The following is a 22,716-nucleotide window of genomic DNA, read 5'->3' on the forward strand; positions in this document are numbered from 1 at the left end:
AATAAAGTTTCTCTTTAAGTTAAACCAAATCATTAAAATAAAAGCTATTGCAATGTAATGATTTGGTTTAACCTTATTTATTGAATACATCATTTAAAATGGCAAGATTAAATCAAATTACATCCATGTTGTACACATCATAAAGCTTAAAGTGGCAGCTAAAGAATGAACACAGCAGCAGGTCTGTTCAATTCATGCTCATGAAGCTTCATGTGTGCGGATCTGAAGGGACTGATCATTTGTAGCCTGTCCACCTATCAGTTTTGCAAACATTAAGAGGGAGGAGCATTTCTAATTATGGAACCCAGTCGTGGTTCATCATTATGTCATTCTCCATACAATACATGTGGGATTTCTATTGCATCCACTTCATCTGCAACGAAAAACGCCAACGCAATTTTCGCCATTGCAAACCCAGCCAGTCAAGCCGACTCCGAGTCCGAGCTGTCCGACTTAAGACGAGCTTTTTGAGACCTCCCCCGGCTGCGATCGGCTACTCTCGTCTACTTTCGAGGCGAGCCGCAATGTGTCTCAAACAAGCCTATTGCAATCAGTTGAAAGCTATTTGCGTCCCTTTATGAAGCTGAAGGAGCCTAGGAGCGTCACAACTGCACGCCACGGACACTGACCAAGCGTCGCTCCTGGACGATTATGGAGTGAGAGTGTGTTGTTTAGGACAGAGAGTGAATACCTGGTGAATACACATACTATACAGAGATACTGTATGAGAAACCAATGTGAGTTTGGAAAATTGCACAATTTAAATCTATTCTAGTAGACCTCAACAATGGAAATATGATCAGTAGAAATGGCCATGACATGGGACCTTTAACAGATAAAAACTGGTTAATGAAAGAGTGGTTGATGGTTTATAAAAGGTTTTACTGATTTATGAGATGTTAGTTAATAGATTAAAAGGCATGGAGTAAAACCTCTCATGCAGTAAAACATTAGAAACATAGAAACTTTAACACCTCTTAAAAAACTGAAAACCTTAATAAGCAGTTTAACATTTTATTAACAATTACAAACTCATATCAAAAACATCTATACAAAGGTAAAACATTATAGAAACCACCAGTAAAACCTCTTATAGGCTTGAAAACCTTCAACCATTACGACCCATCCTTATCCAGTGAAACATCTTATACAACACCATTAAAACGTTTCATACCATTTAACCTTCCTAAATCTGTAAAAACTATGATATGAACCATCTTCACACCGTGTACACTATAAAACATTTCAAACGATTACAAAGTTGTAATAAAACATTAAAAACCTAAACTTTTCAAATCAACAAAGCCGTAAAATGTCTAACAAACCGCTGAAACCTCTTATAGACCTGTGAAACCTTTCAGGAATAATGCTCTTAGCTTGTGGGAGCAGTGTGTCCTCTGGTGACTTCTCCTCTTTGCGACAGAGTTTCTGCGGAAAATGCAGTCCTTCTAACATGTAGCATTTCAACGGTCAAATTACTTAATACCAGAGGCCTCATTTATACTGGGGACGCTGGGACATATCTCCACCACTTTTGGAATCACTTTGCATAGGGATAATATGTTTTAAATGTTCTGAAAATAGCGTGCATAAAGAATTGTACACTCTGACAAAGGTTTATTTGCACAAGAGCACATGTACAATCTCGGGGACTGTTCACACTTTTTGGGAGTATTTCTGGTAACTCAAGTGGTCCGATTTGGACCTGTGACACGTTTAATATTAGTAATAATTGAATAGAGAATATTAAAGCAATTGTTGCTCCCGCTTGCAGCAGCGTAGCTTACTGCACTAGTTGTCATAAAAAGTAATGTCTGCATATGTATGTATGTATTGTTTGCGGGCGGCGCTTAATGTAGTTCTAACCTTTTCATGATCCAGTAAAGCGTGTACAAACCATCAAAATGCTTCTAAACCTTAGAAACCAGTGAAACCTTAAACAAGGAAGTAATGCCTACAACTTAATTAAGAAACCTTTAAATCCTCTTATAAACCTTTCAAAACATATTTATTAAACCTGTAAATATCTTGTCAACCAGTAACACAATTTTTGTATACCAGTAACAGCTCTTTCATGAACCAGTTTCAATATGTTAAGGGTTATGTGGGTTATGATCACAGAAGGAAACAAATACATATTCATACTGTAGTGAAAAAACTCTTAAAACATATTGTATTTTCTTTGCAATCACAACCCCTTACTTATGTGCAATATATACCGTAAATAGCTGTGATATATATACTTGGAAGTATAGATTGGTTAAAGAAAGAGTTGATGATGGTGTATAAAAGGTTTTACTGGTTTATGGATGTTAATAGATTTAATTGCAGGGAGTAAAACCTTTTATAAACAAGTAGAACATTTATAAATCAGCAAAAAACCTTATTCACATTTCAGAAACCTGAAAAAACATTTAAAACACACTTAAACCCCTCTACTACCTAGCTACTGGTGAAGAAAGTCAACCTCCATTCAGATGGAAATCACTCTCTCGCATGCCTGCTCCCTTTTGTGAGAGTATAATCAAGTGTCCCTTCTCAGATTCACACATTTACAATTCATTTTGCATGACTGCATAATGAAGCAAATGTTGTTTTCCTAGTATCACCTTCATGGAAACATGTTTCCAGAGAGCTTTGTATTTTTTTAAACTCTGCTATTTATCTCTTTACTGCTAGAAAGAAAGCATGCTTCAAATTATTATGACATTAAAATAGTAAAAATGATGACCTAAACATTTAATAAGATATTATGTTTTGTAGTCAAATTAAAAAGTGCCATACACAAAAATCACATAACATTTTTAAGCCTATAAGAAAAATTAAATGTAACCAACATCAATACAGGAAATGGGCATTGTCATGGTGCTGATTATCAATTGCTTTAATAATATTTAATTATTACTAATATTAAACGTGTCACAGGTCCAAATCGCACCACTTGGGTTACCAGAAATACTCCCAAAAAGTGTGAACAGTGCTCAAGATTGTACATGTGCTCTTGTGCAAATAAACCTTTGTCAAAGTGTACAATTCTTTATGCATGCTATTTTCAGAACATTTTAAAAATATTATCCCTATGCAAAGTGATGGGGACAAAATTGACAATATCCAAAAGTGGTGGAGATATGTCCCAGCGTCCCCAGTATAAATGAGGCCTCTGGTATTAAGTAATTTGACCGTTGAAATGCTACATGTAATAATACTATCACCAAGGGCTGCTCATACTACAAATGCATCATGCAGCTGAAAAGTCACTAGGATTGAAAGACATTGAAAAACATAAAAAGTAGGGTATTGTATTCTATTTTTCTAAAGAAAAGACTAAATGTTATTATGATAGCAACCTGCAAGAGGGGAAAGTAGACATAATTTGAGCAGAAACAGAAATCAGGCTATGTAGAGGGACACACAATAACACATGGATCAAATGAAATAGCTTATTGATTGGTGTTGGTATACTAAGATTCCATTTACCAAACATTTGTATGAACAAAGATAAAATAGAAAGCAATTATGACATTGACAGTGAGAGTAATAAGTGTGAATGAAAGTCTGTATGCATTGGACAGTTTTTCAGAGAGCATGTTTTGTTAAAGATACATCAGCAGAACTTCGCTGAGGAACCTCAAATGCACAGTGCTCTTCTGTATCTGAAAACTGCCGCTTGCATCAGTTGTCAAAGGGACTGTTGTTGCTTGCTAAGGAAGGCCCGCCAAAGTGAGAGGAAGTCATTTACCGCCCTCCAAAACAAAATCCCACCTTTCTCTCCGACCTCTCTGACCTTCTAACCCAGCTATCTGCAATATCTCCATCTGTGCTCCTCGTAGGGGATTTCAATATCCACATTGATGACCCAACCAGCATATATGCCATTGAATTTCTGGAAACTCTGCAGTGCCTCAACTTCACACAGCACATCAACTTCCCCACACACAGCCACGGCCACATCCTTGACCTAGTCTGCTCCACAGGTCTCACCGCCCACCACCTATCCAGTCTCGACCCTCATATCTCCGACCACCTGGCCATCACCATGGACATCAATATCCCCATCCCCATCCAAAAACACAAGCGCACAATAACCTTCAGAAACCTAAAATCCCTGTCTCCCTCAGCACTCTCAGCTTGCATCACCCGCAAGATGTCCGCCTTCCCTCCCCCCCCGCCTGACAATCCATGTCAACTAGTGGACTACTACAACACCACCCTCTCCTCCTGCCTTGATGAACTGGCTCCCCAAAAAACTAAAACTGTCTCTTTCACACATTCAGCTCCCTGGTACACCCCTGAACTCCGCCAAATGAAATCACAAAAACGCCAACTGGAACGCCTCCATAAGAAAACCACTCTAACAGTCCATCTCCATGCCTACACCGACCACCTACATCAGTACAATAATGCGCTCAAAGCAGCCCGGACCAACTACTACTCACAACTGATACACTCCGGCTCCAGCAACCCCAAGGCTCTGTTCTCCACCATCAGCACACTCCTTAAACCCTGCGACAATGCCACCCCATCCTTCACAACCGCACAGTGCAATTCTTTCCTCTCATTCTTTCAATCCAAAATCGACAGCATCTACAGAAACCTGACCTCCTCAACAGCCCTCCCCATCTCCCCCACTGGCTCCCCCCCCCCCTTCACCTCAAAGCCCCTATCCCGGTTCTCCCCTGTGACCCCAATGCAACTTTCCACCCTCATGGCCGGAATGAACTCCACCTGCACTCTGGACCCCATACCAACTACATGTGTCAGGGAATGCCTCCCTCCCATCTCCCAACTCATAACCACAATCATTAACTCCTCCCTCTGCTCTGGATCAGTCCCCCCCTCACTCAAACTGGCTGCTGTTACCCGGAAAAACCCGGACTCACACATGACATCATGTCCAACTTCCGGCCCATTTCCAATCTCCCGTTCCTATCTAAGCTACTCGAACGTGTTGTAGCCTTCCAATTAAAATCCCACCTCAGCTCCAATAACCTGTTTGAACCCTTTCAGTCAGGATTCCGGACAAAGCATAGCACAGAGACGGCCCTCCTCAGAATCACTAACGACCTCCTCCTCTCCTCAGACTCCGGCAATCTCAACATCCTCATCCTCCTCGACCTCACAGCAGCGTTCGACACCATCGACCACACCATCCTGCTGTCCCGTCTGGAATCATCCCTCAACATCACTGACACTGCACTCTCCTGGTTGAAATCATACCTCACCAACAGACACCAGTTCATCCACATCAATAACTGCACTTCCTCCACTGCCCCTCTGAACCAAGGCGTCCCCCAGGGCTCGGTGCTTGGTCCCCTCCTCTTCATCCTCTATATACTCCCCCTTGGAAAAATCATCCATCGCCACAACCTCCAGTATCACTGCTACGCTGATGACATCCAACTCTACATCTCCACAAAAACCATCACTGCCACAACTCACTCCACACTCACCAACTGTCTCTCAGAAATTAAATCCTGGATGCAAACAAACTACCTTCAACTGAACAACGACAAATCTGACATCATCATAATCGGACCCCCATCCCGCACCAACACCACTCAGAACTTCAACCTCACCCTTGACAGCACCACTCTAACCCCCTCTCCTCACATTCGCAACCTTGGAGTAATCTTTGACAGCCAGCTCAAATTTGACAAACACACAAACCACATCACCAGGACCGCCTTCTTCCATCTGAAAAACATTGCCCGCCTCCGTCCCTCACTCACCTTCCCGGCTGCTGAAACCCTCATCCACGCATTTGTCACTTCAAGACTGGACTACTGCAACAGCATCCTGTATGGTTCATCATCCAAAATCCTAAATAAACTACAATACATCCAGAACTGCGCTGCCCGCCTCCTCACCCACACCCGCTCCAGAGACCACATCACCCCCGTCCTTCAAAACCTGCACTGGCTCCCTGTCCGTCAACGAATACACTTCAAAATCCTTCTGTTAACACACAAAGCTCTCAATAACCAGGCCCCCCCCTACCTCTCCGACCTGATCCACCACTACACCCCTTCCCGCAGCCTTCGCTCATCAGAAGCGAACCTCCTCTCTATCCCCACACGAACCAAGCTCCGAACCTGGGGCGACAGAGCCTTCTCCATCGCTGCCCCCACCCTCTGGAACTCCCTCCCCCAACACATCAGAGACTGCACTGACCCCCCCACTTTCAAAACACTGACCAAGACACACCTCTTCAGACTGGCTTTTAATCTGTGAATTATGCTGTGTTGCTGTTTTAATAACTTTTAAATGTTATTTTATCATGTTCTTATACATTTTTAAATTTTATTTTATCATGTTTTATCACCACTGTAAAGCGTCTTTGAGCACCTGGAAAAGCGCTTCGAAATGAAATGTATTATTATTATTATTATTAAGTGAATGGACTAGATTTACAGAGTTATGCAAACAGGCAACCTCACAAACCATGTGACAGTCACATGACACATTTATTTTGTTACATTATATTCATGATACCAGGCTAATGCAAACAGCATAAAAGCAATGTGATCCTGAAGTTTGGCTGTCAGGGTTAAACCAGCAAACAGTTGCTTTTAGAAACTCTGGCAACCTTTGAGTCAGGGTTGAGAGAGCTTCCTTGGCAACCATTTGTGGACTGACGGTTATCATGTGACAGCCAAGCTGAAAACAACCGAGAGAGGGACCTACAGGGAGAAAGAGAGAGATAGAGAGGAGAAAGCGCGCACGCAGGCATGCGCGTACACGCACGCACGCACGCACGCACGCACGCACGCACACACACACACACACACACACACACACACACACACACACACACACACACACACACACACACACACACACACGAGTCAAAGGAGGCTGATTCTGATGTAATGCAACAACCCCTCCCTTTTTCCAATTCCCCTGCCTCCAAGGCTGTTCCTGGATATTCAAGTGTACCTGGTTCCCCACAACATATAGCGACTTACCGGCGGTAACACAACTTACTGTGCATATTATATAATTACAGATCAGTTGAGGACCAGCAGTTGACGGCTTACCACTACTTTTAGTTTTAATGGCATTACAATGTGGTCACCCCTTTTTTGAAAACAATGATAATTCAGGCTTTAGTTAACAGAAATGGTGTGAGTGATACAATAAATAAGAGAATATAGGGGAAATGTGCATGATTGTTTTTATTTCATAGTTTCATATAATATATGATAATAGAAATATATATAACAGAACATGATGAACAAGTATTAATAAAGACATTAAATCCCATTCAGTTATAAATCAATTAATATATGACAAATACCTTACCTACATAATACAAATACCCCCTATTTCTGTGATCCTATCGACATCCCAACCAAAACCAACTACAACAATGATCATTCTGAAAAGCATATTTCATTAACCCAACCAGAGATGTATGCGTTACGCGACTTCTTCCTGCTTTAATTTGAAAGCCAACACTCGTCAGTTCTTCTGCAGCTGGATCCCCTCCTTTCCAGGGAACACCCAATTGAATATCATATGAAAAAACGCGAAACTGCTCTTGGATCAGCCTCGTGTATTCAGTGCATCGTTGCCAATGGGTCTTCATGGCAGGGAGGGACGCATGCGCAATGCTTTGTGTTGCAACACAACTGAGCTCGACAGCAATCTTCATCAGGAGAAAACCGACGTTACTAACCCTTTTGAGACAAACTGAGAAACTACACATGATTCAGATTCAGGATTACTGCGACCACATACATGGATTACAATAGAGGAAGCTTTGAAAATACCACAATCAATGATACTAAAATATTTTTTGTCACGTGGTCATACTTGACCAATCGGAGGGAGCCAGATCCAGCGGAAAGTATGCTCTTTGTTCGGGTATTTTGCCAACTTTATCCCGAAATCTGAGCCTTATAATTTGTATAAATCACAGGATGTGTTTATGGAGGGTACGTTTTTATAGCAAAAGGCACCATGTGGATACTTTTTAATGCGTTCGTGTCGAAGTTTTGATTCCATTCGCTCAGCCTTATTTCATCACATGACTCCCCTCCCCCACCCAGCGCAGGGATCGGTGAAGAAGGCGGACATGTTTGAGGGAAATGTGTTGGTTAAAAAGTATCGAGGTGGAAGACAAGAAGAATATTTGAAGAAAGTTTCGCATTATTTTGGGATCTACCAGTCGCTATTCATATATCTTTTTTATTTAAGGTTTTTATGTCGTACTTTTGAAACACTCTTTTTGATAATGTGACTTTCATTTAAAACTGAATCTACTTTGATTTTACATTTTTAGAACTGTAGACATATTTAACGTTTCGAGAACATGGTGTTTCTTTTACTAGTTTATTTGAGTGACATTGTGGGGAATTTGTAACCTTGGTGTGGGGGATGGGGGCATGTGGTTAGGTAACCATTTTGTGTGGTTGTTGAAATGTCCAGATAGTGTCGGTCGCTTTTAAAGATCAAAAGTCTTAGTAACTTTTGCGTCTGTTTATGATTTTGATTTGATCTTGTTTTTTGGTTTTCTTTGAAAGACCAGCCATGGTATTAGCATTTTTAAACTGCAACTTAGATTTTCGTTTTTAATTCCTAATGCTTTAACACATTTGTCAGTGGGATTGTCTTATTCATTTGGTAAATGCAACATTACCATACTTTTATCAAATGAATGTGGTCTGAGGTCAATGAGAAAACTGCTGTGTCATTCAATGGATATTGGTAGTTCTTATGATCCTGTCTAGGTGTGGTGTTGTTATTAGTCGTTGAGGTAAACGGGGGCTATAGTTTCGTCGTTAAACATGCAGTCAGAAGTTTTAGGCTCTGGACTTGATCCTAGTTATGTGGTGGCGTTTGTAAGCCATGGAGGCCTTGTCCTCTAAAATGTTGGCCGTTTTCTGCAACAGATGAACGCTGTTTATTATACTCGTGCTTTTAAGCAATATGTGTAGCATTTTGTACGTTTTCCTTCATGTTTTATCGTAGTTATTATAACGAATTATTTTACTATGTGTCACTGTATTTAAGATGGCGGGTGTGCAACTCTTGTGAAAGACAGAAATGCGGATATTCTGCTAAGCATAGAGCTCGTGGGAGAGGCTCTTATGGGGTTCGCGTGACCTGGCGCTTGAACCAATGGGCTTCTTGGTATTTACCCTAGAAGCCCGCGTTACAAACCCATTGACCAATCCCTGCTGTCGTTTTGCACACGTTGACGTAATGTAATATGAGAAGGAGGAGGGCGGTGTCGGTACCCTCACATATTGTACAGGATTTAAATTGAGGAGCCATTTATCAACAGCATTTCTGCATTACAGAATAGGCTGGGCCAATGGTATTGTTCTCTATCTTTGACGGACAGAAGAAACTTGCGAATAGGTTGGCCCTAAAGATTGTTAGTGACGCGTCAGTATCTAGGGGTGTGGTGACTTTGACTGACGTGGTAGGCAACGAATAGCAATTCAGAGGGCGTGAGTAGGCTGACGTAGTCTATCCAATAGGGTGAACGGTTGGTCTATAAAATAACGGGTGTAGTCGCATTGTCGCCATTTCAACGAAGCTGATTAAAGGAGTTCGCCGTGGCGGGGAGCGGAGATAACTGACGAACAGAGACGGATCCAGGTCTGAGTCTAGCTAAAAACAGAATCCGGATCCATCCTGATGGATATGGCCGTTAACCCGCTCCTTGAAAGGTATCTACCGGTAAAATTGACTCTCAGCTTTCCACCAGATGGAATATTATAAACATTTCTTATGATTTTATCTAAAAAAATGTCGTTGCTGTCAGCTTGTGTTTGCTGTAATAGGACCGGAAAAGGAAAATAGACAACGAAAATGCTACAGGAAGGGTCTAGCTGATCTTGAAAGGGATTAGAAGATGCATTCATGGCGAGGAAATGTATTGTGTTTGGTTTGAAACAAGCTGCGACTGTTGTTCGCACTACGCCGGCGCCATCTTCTGAGCGCCTCAGCCGCTGGCCGCTCTCTCCCGCTGCCCTGCAGTGCTAACATTGCTAGCATTAGCATTACAGACCAAAACCCATTTTCTGTCGAACAGTGCCTGAAACCCCGACCAAACTTTGTGTAGGTAGTGTTTGTAATTAAGCGTTTTGTTCCAAACTTCATGACACGCTCTCAACACTGTTAACGTAAGCTCTAGGACCGTAACATGTTTATACGGGCTGCTAACAGCATCATAGTGTTAACGAGCATAAGCTGTTTTACCCAAAACAATAAGAGTCAGAGTCGTGTGCTTACAACGATAACTTGGCGGGTTTAACTAGTTTGTTATTGTAGCCATGTGACGGGCAGTTGTTGTGATCAACGGTACGACGAACATTACTATGCAAGGGTTAACCACCCATGTGTGTTGGCTGTTTCAGTTGGTTGCCTGGTTACGTTGCTCAATGTCACTCAAAATAGGTAGCAACTTTGATTATGAGGTTTTCGTTAGGTTTCACAGCATTAACATAACGCCACTGTACTTGAATCTCATCTTTTTTTAATTTTTCATTTCATTGGATATATACCCAATTTTATTTAATAACTAACTTTGTTAACTACATTTCAGCTAACGTGAAATATGTTTTTTTTAGTGTTGTTATTGTTATGTACATGGTCACATTTTAAAATAATAAAGTACACTAACTGTCAAATGTGTTTCCTAAAGTTGTATTATTCAAAAAAGACTGTCAACAAACTGCCAACAAAATTGATAAATTAACGCTTTATATGTAGTCTACAGCCATATCTGCATATGCAATTCCTTTCTGTGATGACAAAGTTAACCTTTTACTGAGGAGCCCATATCTGTCTATAAACAGTGGTTTAGTGCAATGAGTATGGAATACGGTGATACAGCATACACCTGCCCCGGTAGGTACTTTTTCCTCACATGATACAATCTCAGGAATACTACCTTTTGCTTTAATACCAAAACCAGCCAGATCAACTTTATATAAATACTATTTTGTTGTTTAAGAGTGTTTTGTTAGGCTAAAGGTTTATATTAGTTCATGCTGTTGACATCAGGGGAGTGAACGTATCCCTGACATCTAAACTACCAGGGGAGGTAGCCAGATATACTGTTGAGTTTTTGAGCATTTCCTTGTAGAACTACAGCAACTCTGAAGAACTGGGATGAGGCATTTTACTCTACTTGCAAGTTTATGTCATACACCTTGTATCAATCCAAAGCGGCTTTAGAAATTGTACAGTCTTCCCATAGTAGTAACACAGGTCTTAATACTTGCTACAGCACAATATTCACATGATTAAAAAAAAAAAAATCCCGTTAAATATATATTTCCCCTCCATAATATCAGAGCATTCTAATGCTTTACTTATGGAAACAACCTTTATAACAACTACCCTTTTGCAGTGGCTAGCAATATCCCAGTACGGCATACAACACAGCAAGATGTTAAGTTATTGTGACAAAATGGCTGGTAAAACCTTGCGATGGATAATACATTTTTGTATTATAGATCATAACACATCATTTCCTGTTCCACATGTCAACAGGGAGGAGTTACTGTCGCTCTAATTGATAGACATAAAGCGGAAGGAGTGCTAGGCAGACTGTACATTCTTATTACTGTAGTTTGTGAGTGTTGAATCAAGTTTGAAACAACTCACAATATGCCAGCAAGATGTCATTTTGACATGCACGTTGACTCATTGTATTATCCACAGTATTTATGGGAATAAAAATACGGTATATATGTTTCTGCTAATACTGGGAAATTAGAGCCTGGACATTAAGTTTTACTATTAATGAATTTGTTAAGGTGAACATCAAACATAGTTCAGCATTGGAGACATACCAGTCCTGTAGCACATATTCCAGGTAGTTAATTGGTTTTTTCAACTGCTCTCTACAGCTCCCATGTCGGGGTTGAGGTTGGCATAATGGGAGTCACAACGATGGACCAGAGTTCTGGCACAGCAGGAAAACGCATCAGAAAACCTTCCCTTCTGTATGAGGGCTTTGAGAGTCCTGGGATGCCCCCGCTCAGTCTTTTGATGTCTTCAGGACCCCCACAGCCCATGGTGAAAGACCCACACCGGCAGGGGAGGATGACTAACCAACTTCAGTTCCTACAGAAAGTCCTGATCAAGTCTTTGTGGAGGCACCACTTTGCATGGCCCTTCCATGAACCCGTAGATGCGACCAAGCTCAGTCTGCCTGTGAGTGTGCTTACTAGTAATTATAAGGCTTGCATTCTGTTAAGAGGAGGGACGGTTATTTCTATAAAACAGTATTTTTTTTTCACAGCATTTCCTAAATATTAACATTTGAAAGGTTTGTTTCACCATCACTAATATTGACTATCTTACCATGTGAAATCTACTGTGTCGGATTTTATTCAATGTTAATAATTTAATTTATTTAACACTAAAGAAGTTTCTGATCTTGAAAGTGTCTTTTTGACCCCTTTCAGGACTATCATAAGATCATCAAAACTCCCATGGACATGGGCACTATAAAGAAGAGACTAGAAAATTACTTCTACCGCAGTGCCAGTGAGTGCATGCAGGACTTCAACACCATGTTTACCAATTGCTACATTTATAACAAGGTAAGACTTTGTTTGAGCCTGGGGCACTAACAAGATTATGTTTCATGCCAGCTGCTATTGTTTGCTCTTACATGTGGTCGACGTTGAAAGCGAAGATGCAAAATTCAGTATATTGAATAAAAAATGTATTTTTTATATGTAATATCATGTTTATCTTTGTACTGTTAGAATCATTATACCCCTCTCTTTAGCCTACAGATGACATAGTACTGATGGCTCAATCTCTGGAGAAGGCCTTCCTTCAGAAAGTCGCTCAGATGCCCCAGGAAGAACTAGAGCTAGCTTCTCCCACAGGGCGGATCAAACCAGGAAAACCTGGCCGAAAAGGCAGAGGTAATGCAAGCAGGCAATCAAACCAGGCATCTCAAGTTTGTCATACTCCAATGCCATACCACCAATTATTAAAAAAAATAAAGACATGTATAAACAACTTTAATTTAATCTTTTTTGCAATCTCACACCTTCCTGTTCTCTTATCCTCGCCCTCTATCTTGCAGTCTCCGGAGGAGTGACTACAGCTCATCAGGTCCCGGCTGTTTCCCAGTCAGCATACTCACCGCCCACTCCGGAAACACCTGACTCCATCCTCTCCACCCCCCCACAGACACACATGACCAAAAGTCTGCCCCCTATTCTTACAACTGAACAAAGCATCCCCACCATTACTGGTCTTCCTCCAACACAGCCAACCACTAAGGTAACGATAGTAAGTTAATCGATAATTATTAATGGAGACCATACACAAAACGTGTTTCCCCGACTCACCCATACACCTTATTTTTCCTCACAGAAAAAAGGTGTGAAGAGGAAAGCAGACACAACCACCCCAACCACTGTAGCCATGCCCATCATGAGCACAATGGGTGTTAGTGGCATCAACATGGGGATGGGCGGTGGGCACAACTCCCCGCTCACCCTCACTTCACTTGGGGTAGACCATAACTCCAGCCTCGGTATGAACCAGGGCATGAATATGGGTATGGGCTGTGGAACAGTAATGATGGGTAGCAAATCAGCATCCGGGAGCCGGAGAGGAGTGAGTGGACGAGCCATCAAGCCCCCCAAGAAGGACTTGCCAGATTCCATGGTGCCACCACCGGTGCGCCGCAGCAAGCTGAATCCCCAGCTGCGATACTGCAATGGAGTCCTGAAGGATCTGCTGTCAAAGAAGCATGCAGCGTACGCTTGGCCGTTCTACAAGCCTGTCGATGCCTCAATGCTTGGTCTCCACGACTACCACGACATCATTAAGCAGCCCATGGACCTCAGCACTATGAAGGTACTCACCATAAACACACTTAATTATTAACATTTCAGAACAGAGAAGCACTTTTTCTTGGTCTAAGTTAAGGAAACCTGTTGTGGTATGGGGAAGATTAACTGTTTTTGGCAAGTTTAGAATGTACCTATAATCTCCTTCTCTCTCATTGTGTGTAGCGGAAGATGGACAGCAGAGAGTATCGTGACTCCCAGCAGTTCTCTGCTGATGTTAGACTGATGTTCTCCAACTGCTACAAGTACAACCCTCCTGATCATGACGTTGTGGGCATGGCCAGAAAGCTGCAGGTAATGCACTTATTTCAGTGATACTATTTGTTATACTCCTTTTAACAGGGTGTCCGCGGGGTCTTAAAAAGTATTAAAAGTTGATAAATCAATTTAGCGAAAATTAAGGGTATTAAAAAGTATTAAACGGCATTTTCCAAGGTATTAAGAAGGTCCACAGCAACGACAACATGAAACACCCTTTAATTTACTGAAACAACATGTCGGGAAACCCCCTCAAGGTGGCCCCATGCATAGCGTGCCATAAAATGCTGCTTCTTATTTGAAGTTTCGTTGCCTTGCTCCGCTCTGTGGGGGGGGGGGGGGGTTATCTGCTGGTGGACTACCTGAGAGATATACAGCAGGAGAACACGCCATCCTCCGCGGAGAATAAACAGAAGGGCGACCATGACAACTATGCTCCGGGGTCTTCTTCGCTGCTTTTGGTGTATTTTGTGGCGGCAGCAGCGCCACTTACAGGCCTGGCATATGTACTACAGCGTTTCCAGCATTTCCAGCGGTCTATTGTGAACGGACATGTTAATGAATCGAATGCGTGTGAACGGAAGACTTTTTTGCATTTGCGTTTTACTGTATGAGACCCCTCGTGGGGCCGGGGTCTAAGCCAAACTATATCCGGTCACAGAGATCTGTTATTTTAAAGTAAGGTCAACACATATACATATATATATATATATATATATATATACATATACAGTCTATGGTCAACACATATCGACCCTAAATATAGTCTATATTAAGAACGAGAAAAATCTTAACATATATATTGTTTTTTGTAAACATATGACAAATGTGTGAGGGTGATGACGTCAGAGCATCGTCCTATGTGCCGGGCTTAGCCCGGGACAACCCCAGCCCAATTTAACCCCTGGGTATTTGTGAGGGAGCTCCTATATGGCATTACCCCGCTGAAGCTCACCAAAGTTTAATATATTTCATAGTTCAAAGTTTTGTCAATTGTTTTGTATATTGGTCAAATACTGGTTTCTACTGGTTTCTGATGGTTCTACTGGAATGAAAGAGCACCGAGTACAGAAGCAGCAAAGCAGCATGCTGCATTAACCCTAACCCACAGAGAGGTTGAAGTTCATGTGGAGAGGAGGCTTCAGTAGTCTGTCTGCATTCTGTTTAGTTGTGCTATCTTACAATCAATATAGTAAATGTGAGGTAAAGTGTGTCGCCAATGTAACCGGTTAGAACTCGAAGTTGCGATGAGGTCTTAAAATGTTTGGAAAGGGTCTTAAAAGGTATTAAATTTGACTTCAGGATTCCTGCATATACCCTGTTTAACACATAATTCAATTTAACTGCTTGTGTTTTCTCATTCCCTCGAATCATCACTGTTCTTTTATTATTGATCCTCACCATCTGTTTAATCCTTTTAGGATGTCTTTGAGTTCTGCTTTGCTAAGATGCCAGACGAGCCACCAGCGCCCCCTAGCTCCTCATCTTCCTCCTCCTCCTCTTCATCCTCATCTGAGAGCGAGGTCAGCAGTGAAAGTGAGAGCGAGAGCAGCCCCAGCTCTGACTCTGAGGAGGAGAGGGCAAACCGGCTGGCAGAGCTGCAGGAACAGGTTTGTACTCCTGTGTTTGCACACGCGTGACACACAACATATGAAATCATTTTCATATGCCTTTTCATCAGGAATCATAACATATCTGTCTTTCTTTCTCTCTTCAGCTAAAAGCCGTACACGAGCAGCTCACTGCACTCTCACAGGGCCCCATCGTCAAACCCAAAAAAAAGAAAGATAAGAAAGACAAGAAAAAGAAGAAAAAGGTAGAAAAGGAAAAGCATCGGAAGATAGAGGAAGAGGTGACACCCATTAGACCGCCCAAGACCCCTAAGATCACCAAGACCCCAAAATCTAAGAGCAACAGAGGAACATCAGGTCCTGTAGCATCAGGCAAGAAGGCAGCAAGCAAGAAAAACAACAAGCGCAAGTGAGTACTGACCCCTGCTGGACGATGGTGGAATCATGTGTGTGGCATGATGCTCGATATGTTGGTGCGTCTATATGCCCTAGACATCTGAAAAGAAGCCCCAAAGGGATGAATAAGACGGATTGCTACTTGATGTATATTTTGTATATACAGTGTCATTGTAGTTGCAAGTAAAATATGTAAATCTGCTTTCTAGCTGCTAGTGATCACGTTTGAATTTGAAGGTATATATTGTAATTCACCTTTTAACATTCTCTCCCGCCATTTCCTTTTCTTGTCTCATCAGAACCAAAAAGGGCGGCATGACCTTTAGCGTGCCTCAGCCGGTCCACGAGCCCATAGTGAGCCATTACGACTCAGACGAGGAGGAGGAGACGGCCCCCATGTCTTATGATGAGAAGCGCCAACTCAGCCTCGACATCAACAAACTGCCGGGAGAGAAGCTGGGCCGCGTCGTTTACATCATCCAGTCGCGCGAGCCCTCGCTCCGAGACACCAACCCCGAGGAGATCGAGATTGACTTTGAGACGCTGAAGCCGTCAACGCTGCGGGAGCTGGAGAGATACGTCATGACGTGTCTCAGGAAAAAACCCAGAAAGCCATATGGTTAGTAGAAGCCCAAAGCCCAAAATAATGCATATTTGTTAACCTGTTAAGCCCCAAGCCTGTTTTTCAGGCCTCAGGCTCAAAAATGACTAACTTCTAAAAGGGGTAAATTAATAATATTTTTTCTCAAAGCAATGATAAACCTGTGAGTTGGATGTAGAAAATTCAGAATCAACATAGAATTTGTTTATTTTAAAGTAAATTCAGATTGAACATAGTTTAAAAAAAAATGTAAATGATAGTGTCCGTCCAAAAGAAAAACATTACTTATAGTGAAAACCACCCTTGAATGATGGGATGGTAGACTAAAAGCTTTAGGAATCCAAACTATAACATATAATAAGTAAACTGTATCAAGATTGTTGCAAAACAAGTGAAATTTGACCTTTTTAGAGAGATTTAGCAAAAAAAAACACCTCTGGGATCTTTTGGGTGCATTTGCCGTTTCTCTGGAACCCATTGGTCGATTTTGGTGATTGACACCTTTTTAACCCTTAGAGCCAATAGAATCGAAGGGGAAGTTCGACATACACACACATTACAATTGAAGATTGAGAGTGGTGCATACGCAGTCGAAAGCTATGTTACGCTCTGAAAAATCAAACCTTGGCTCAAACTAGTAAATATGAAGATGGATTGTCAGTAATCATTTCAAAGTGACAGACACATTGTATTAACCTTCAGCAGCGTTTTTATCGTTTTGATTCCATTGAACACAACTTTTGATCAGAATAACAGCAACGGTAAGACTATTCGCGCGTTTGCTCTGTAAAGCTACGTTGTGTGATGTCTGGGTTTGTATCCGACAGTGGCGAACCGTCAGGGCCTTCAAGGTATTCAGAGAATACCCTGGAACACTCAGATAAAACAAACAAAAAATCGATTTAATTATATAAATAAAATGAATACATGAGAATGGTATCTGTGTTGTTGATCTGTAATATTACAGTGTTACGTTGATTTGTTGTCCTTCTCGGACCATGCACTACGCATTTCAGTGGTTTTGTGTTAGAAAAGAAAGCAACCAATCAGATCTGGTTCTGGGTCTCTGGGTAGAATATCCTTCAACCAAGGTATTCTACATCCTTGATCGAATGCCCTGGCCGTTGCACTGAATGAGAGCGTACGTTCGGACTGACAGGGGGGGGGGGGGGGGGGGTGTGTGTGTGTGTCTACAGAAGGTCCAGTTGTGATAGACAAGGTTCGCCACTGGTATCTCATGCTGCGAGTTCTGGTCGATCAGTGATGATACTTATACTTCTGGAATCTGTGGAATCTCAGCTTGCTAGCTATTAGGGGTGTTGAAAATAATCGTTTCTACGATGCATTGCGATGCGGACGATTCGGTCTCGATGCAGTGACGGAAGATAATCGGTTATACAGTAGAGTAGTAACGTTGCTTCCTGATTTTCCGGCCGCGGCTTTACTATAACGTTTTTTCTGTCACTTTAATATCAAATCGGTCGGTGACGCAGAGATCAGGGAACAGACGTGACAGCGGCACAGCAACACCGAACGCGGAACAGTCTGCTTTATCCACCAACACAAGAACACCAGTCCAGAACCCACAGCAGAACGACCCGCTCTGAATCACTCCGTGTCGCTGCGGCTCAGAGACACAGACAGGGATTTATGTTTTTCAAAAATAATCGCGTTACAATCATGTCAGGTTTTTGGTGGATTTAATTAAGTCTTGGATTGCAGAGTATGAATGTCCTCTAGCAATTTTCAGACGATATATACGTGTAAAGTTTGTGAAGGCAGGAGGAAAAAAGCTTCCGCGATCACAGTCTCCTCTCTGTTCCTCCAAGCCCCGCCCCCTCCCTGAAAATAATGACTGACAGGCTGACAGTGACCCGAAAGAAACTTTATTATTCACTTAATCACTGAGATATAATGAAGCTAACTTAGTCTCATACATGCATTGGATTTATGTAACAGTAAAACAGAGAATGTGAGTGTGCACCCACATGCAGTATTTTTGTTGTTATATGCTGTTGTAAATACTCCTGTTGTCTGCTGTGTTCAGACTCAAGTCCTGTGTGTGATGCCTCATTCAGGACATTCAGTGTCCTTTCTTTAACAGAAGGCCGTGGCTAGAAGCTGCAGCTAGACTGCAGAAGCATTAGCTTTTTGTTTTTGAGGATGGAACAACTTCACACACGGAGGCTAGACCTATACAATTCATTTATTTTGGTTTATAAATTAATGTCATGACATTTATGTTATTGATTTCTGAAGCACTTTCTAAATAATAAAAAGAGAGTTCATATGTATTTACTGCATGTAGCCTATGCATTGATGAAAAATAAGCCATGTGCAGTAATATAGAAAATTGAGGATGCAACGCATTGGTATGAATCGTGATGCCCCGGGATATCGAACCGAATCGAATCGTTGACAGGATAATCGTAATCGAATCGTGAGACCAGTGAAGATGCACAGCCCTACTAGCTATGATGTCTTGTTTGTGCAGATCCGATAAGTGATGGAGTGTTTCTACCGTGAGTTCTGTGTTAAGTGCGTTAGCCTTTTTTCCCCGCTCAGGGCTAATTCAGAGGCTCGGCGTTAGACTTGTGTTTCGTTTGGCTATAAATGGTTCATATTGTCACTTAGCTGAGTTTCTTCCCGTTAAGTGGATATGACAGATTTATAATTTGTTAAATGTTAACATGCCCTCAGACGCTGTTTCTTGCAAGATGTTACATTTTGGGGGCATTGGGCTTAACAGGTTAAACAACTTTTTTGATCACATTGTTTACACGATCTTTGATACTTAATTTACTTGAAAATAAGTATACATATTAATCACTTTTTTAATCCGTAAACAATAAATCAGAGAACATCGGGGCAGAAATGGTATTCTGTGGAGGCTGTAGATCACCTGTAGATCTTTGATACTGTAGTAAAGCACCGTCATCTTATGGATATTGTCTCTGTTTCTTTGCAGCTAGTAAAAACAACGTTGCTGGCAAATCTCGGGAAGAGATCACTCTGGAGAAACAGATGGAGCTGGAGAGAAGGCTGATAGACGTTAGCGGTCAGCTGAACTCCGGAAAGAAGCCCGTTAAGACCAAACGTAAGTTTTCCACACTGCGTTTTCGTTTAATAGTATTTTGGAGCTACGGCTTTTCAGAAAGAAAGTAGAATATGATACTTATTTTTCTTCCCCGAATGGCTGAAACCAAACATAAAAATGCAAGTTAGGGCATCTGCCGATTCTTCTCTGGATTTGAAATTAGATGAAATTGTAGAATATTTCTTTTGTCCAAAACCCAAAAATATTTGTTTATTTAATATGAAATCCTGACATCCATATTTGGGAGACTGGACAACATTCTCTACCATACCTCGACAGTTTAAAAACTAGATATAGATCAGCCATAGAGTTGGTGATTATTTGACCCATGATTAATCAGTCGACTTATAGTTGAAGTGCGGCTGCTATCCTGATTTTGTTATCGTGTTAAATTGCTGTTCCTGACATTTTAATGTCATGCTCTTTGTCTCAGGGTATTAAACTCAGGAAGTCTTGAATCTCAACATTTGACATCTTTATCAGATAGTTGCAGCATTTCTCTTACGCATTAGAATATTTAACGTTTGAAATGACGTTGTTGTCTGAACATATTTCATATTTCTTTCCAGCAGAGAAACCTGTAACGGAGCAGCACAACACCCAGCCAACACGTCTCAGCGCCAGCAGCTCCTCCTCAGACTCCTCCTCATCATCATCCTCCTCCTCATCCTCAGACACAAGCGACTCAGACTCTGGCTGAGAGGCCCTGTGTTTCCGTATGACAGGGTCATGTAAGGGACCCTGGGTAATTTGCTTCCCACTGAGAGGACTGAACTGCAGTAGAGCTACTGACGATGGAGCCGCAGGACGGATCAGACGAGATGGGCAGAACTGCTGCGCCTCAAAGTATCAAACCAAGAAAGAGGGAGATGGAGCTTACCCTGCGCTCATGCATCCATCCCAGACACAGCACAGTTGGGAATGGATAGTAGGAGGAGATTGTAAAGTCGTGCCGTTCTCTGGAGAACTGGCCTTTTTGGGGCAGAGCGAGGGACGCTCCATCTCCTGCAAAAAAAAACAAGGAGAATAGCGACGCATGCGTTGGAGGGATAAGGGTGCTAGAGCCAGAATTTGTCTTATTTCTGGAGATAATGTCCCTTCTTCTTGGGCTCCCTGTCTTGATGCTGTATAGATAAGATGTACAGTTATATAAATATCTATTTTTCTTTTGTAAAGAAGCATTTTATGGAGCTAATTTATTCCCTCATTCTGGGAAAGAAGAAGTAGTGCGGGTGTGTGTCTTAGTTTTTGTTTAGTTTTTTTTTTTTCTTGAGTGACATAGAGGGGAAACTCAATGCATGTGTGAGTGAGTGTATGAATGTGTCATGTATGAGTTTGCATGTGTGAGATCCTCATAATTTTGACGCAGGCGTTGAAAATCAGTCGGCACGCAGAAGCACCTTGGTTCAGTAAAATACAGAATGCATGCAATACAGAGGAGCTGGCAAACACCTGCATACTCGTGCACTCATGCACTTGTTTGAGATGGTCGGCCACTGTACACAAATGTGACATAGTTTCATGACATCAGTTTAGACAAACGTATATCTGTTGCTATGTCTTTTTTCCCCTCTATTTCTCTGTAAACATGTTGCTTTTTTTCTCCTTGTGACCAATCTGCGAATAAATTGTGAGGACGTGTCTTGTCCATTCACCCGTGCCCAAATAACATCCTGGTTCTTTTGATTTCTTCTGGTGTTCATGTTGAGTTTGAATACGTCAAAAAACATCTGTCGAGATTTGAGGTTGTATGAAAATAGTCTTGCTGGTTCTTCCATAACATTGTGTTATTTAAATAGGTGAAGCATTTTGGTTAGATTTCCCCATGGGTCATCACTTCTTCTATGGTGTCATACAAACCAAACTGCTTATAACAATTTAAGATCTATGGCAGCTCAAAGTTTAATTTCTGTGTTAACTGATTTTTGTTATAGAGTAAGTTAACTTATTCGTGTGAATATAATTGTTTGGAAAGTTTTCACCAGCATCATTAGTGGAGGACGACGTTTTCTCCTCTTTGGCCTTTTAAAGCCAAACCAGTGTGGATGATTGAAACAAGCAAGTGGCCGCATACAGTTTAACAAGTGAACAACATCTGGTTTATTGTGAGTAACAATGCACTGTTTGTTTGATGGTTCTACTAAACCATGTTCTTTGGGAAAGGTGTGTGTCGTTAATGTTCTTTTAAAGTCGCCTACAGCGTAAGATTGGAGTTTTAGACGTTTTGAAAGTGATTCGTTAGCAAGAACTAGAATGGAGATTTCTTCTTCACAATACTGAAGGTAATCAAAGCTTTTAAATTGAGGTATACTCTACAAAATATGCACAGAGTAAATGTCAGGTTTTTAGAAGTGTACATACGGTCTCAATCTTGAGCATGTTTTTGTTCTTCCTTCAGTAACTTTGTCCAGCTGTTTCTTTTTTGTAAAACAAATATTTGATTTTGGGCTTCTGTTGTAAAACAAAACACTTCAGTTGTCAATTCTAATTTCATGAAGTTTGTCCAAAACACCTCTGTACTTGACTCCATTTCAGAACTTCATCTGTACTCAAATAAACTGCTACATGTTCATCTTTACACTGACTGCGGATATATTATTTATAAATTGCAGTTGCTCACAGTGTGCTTAGTTTAAAAACTAGAGAAGCAGTGAAACGGATAGAAAATAGATTTTGATTATGAAGGTACTTGCCACATTTGGATTTGACCGCATTGAAGCTGTAGAAGGATTTAGTTCAAATAAGTAGTCTTGTTTGAGACAAGCAAGACCTGTGCAGACCTGCGCAGTTGCGATCAACGTCTTGCTAGTGCGTTGCATAATGGTTAGTCATTTTGTCCGACTTGCTCTGGAGGCTCGCCCACATGAGACTTTGAAATCTCGCGGGACAAAGACGCCCGCAACCTTGAGAGCGAGGCGAGGCGAGTTGGCGCAGTTGCTCTCCACGAGCTGC

At 41.6% G+C, this 22,716-nt stretch overlaps 1 protein-coding gene across 2 annotated transcripts; it reads left to right on the forward strand.

Moving 5' to 3' along the window:
- The first annotated feature begins 8,243 nt into the window (after nucleotides 1-8,243).
- On the forward strand, nucleotides 8,244-22,342 carry brd2a (bromodomain containing 2a). 2 transcript variants are annotated; one of them, XM_034094654.2, is made up of 12 exons: nucleotides 8,244-9,680; nucleotides 11,871-12,177; nucleotides 12,432-12,569; nucleotides 12,761-12,902; nucleotides 13,067-13,266; nucleotides 13,360-13,848; nucleotides 14,007-14,135; nucleotides 15,521-15,709; nucleotides 15,817-16,079; nucleotides 16,366-16,685; nucleotides 19,636-19,764; nucleotides 20,334-22,342. In XM_034094654.2, the coding sequence occupies exons 1-12, from the start codon at nucleotides 9,649-9,651 to the stop codon at nucleotides 20,462-20,464; spliced, it is 2,469 nt and encodes an 822-aa protein (XP_033950545.1). In that variant the 5' UTR covers nucleotides 8,244-9,648; the 3' UTR covers nucleotides 20,465-22,342. The 2 variants fall into 2 exon arrangements, with proteins under 2 accessions (XP_033950545.1, XP_033950546.1); XM_034094655.2 differs by having other exon boundaries at nucleotides 20,337-22,342.
- The last annotated feature ends 374 nt before the right edge of the window (nucleotides 22,343-22,716 follow it).

Source organism: Pseudochaenichthys georgianus, chromosome 11 (assembly GCF_902827115.2).
Source record: "Pseudochaenichthys georgianus chromosome 11, fPseGeo1.2, whole genome shotgun sequence".
Classification (NCBI taxonomy): Eukaryota; Metazoa; Chordata; class Actinopteri; order Perciformes; family Channichthyidae; genus Pseudochaenichthys; species Pseudochaenichthys georgianus.